The 461-nt window shown below is 49.2% G+C and overlaps 1 protein-coding gene across 1 annotated transcript; it reads left to right on the top strand.

The window, feature by feature from the left end:
* Positions 1-74: 74 nt before the first annotated feature.
* Positions 75-383, top strand: PHALS_11995 (copia partial; the record flags this gene model as incomplete). The annotated part of the gene is made up of 1 exon (XM_024727457.1): positions 75-383. The coding sequence occupies one exon, from the start codon at positions 75-77 to the stop codon at positions 381-383; it is 309 nt and encodes a 102-aa protein (XP_024578033.1).
* Between the last annotated feature and the right edge of the window lie 78 nt (positions 384-461).

Genomic DNA, 461 nt, shown 5'->3' with positions numbered 1-461 from the left:
CGGAGTACATGGCGTTAACAGAGGCAACACAAGAAGCGATTTGGCTCAAGACGTTCCTCTGCGAGCTTGACGAGATGAGAGACGAGGATCCGGTCAAGATTTTTGAAGACAACCAAGGCTCAATTGCACTGGCCAAGAATCCCGAGTTTCATAAACGAACCAAGCACATCGACATACGTTACCCCTTTGTACGTGAGAAGGTCGAAGAAGGTCGAGTGATATTGCAGTACTGCTCTACCAAAGACATGAAGGCCGACATGATGACCAAGCCGATCACTGCGACTCAGTTTGACTTTCTTCGTAAGATGCTGGGAATCAAGCCACCAAGTACTGCCGAGTCGAGTGGGAGTTTTGTGGAAGAAGCCCCTCGTCATACAGACTAGTGGCGCAGAGAAAGCAACCTGTATATATCGATATTACCGGTGTGGACAGGCGAATGGCGCAAGTTGCGGTTTCATGGA

Source organism: Plasmopara halstedii (genome assembly GCF_900000015.1).
Source record: "Plasmopara halstedii genome assembly, contig: Scaffold_565, whole genome shotgun sequence".
NCBI classification, from domain to species: domain Eukaryota; phylum Oomycota; class Peronosporomycetes; order Peronosporales; family Peronosporaceae; genus Plasmopara; species Plasmopara halstedii.
This window is presented reverse-complemented; position numbering and strand designations above follow the sequence as displayed.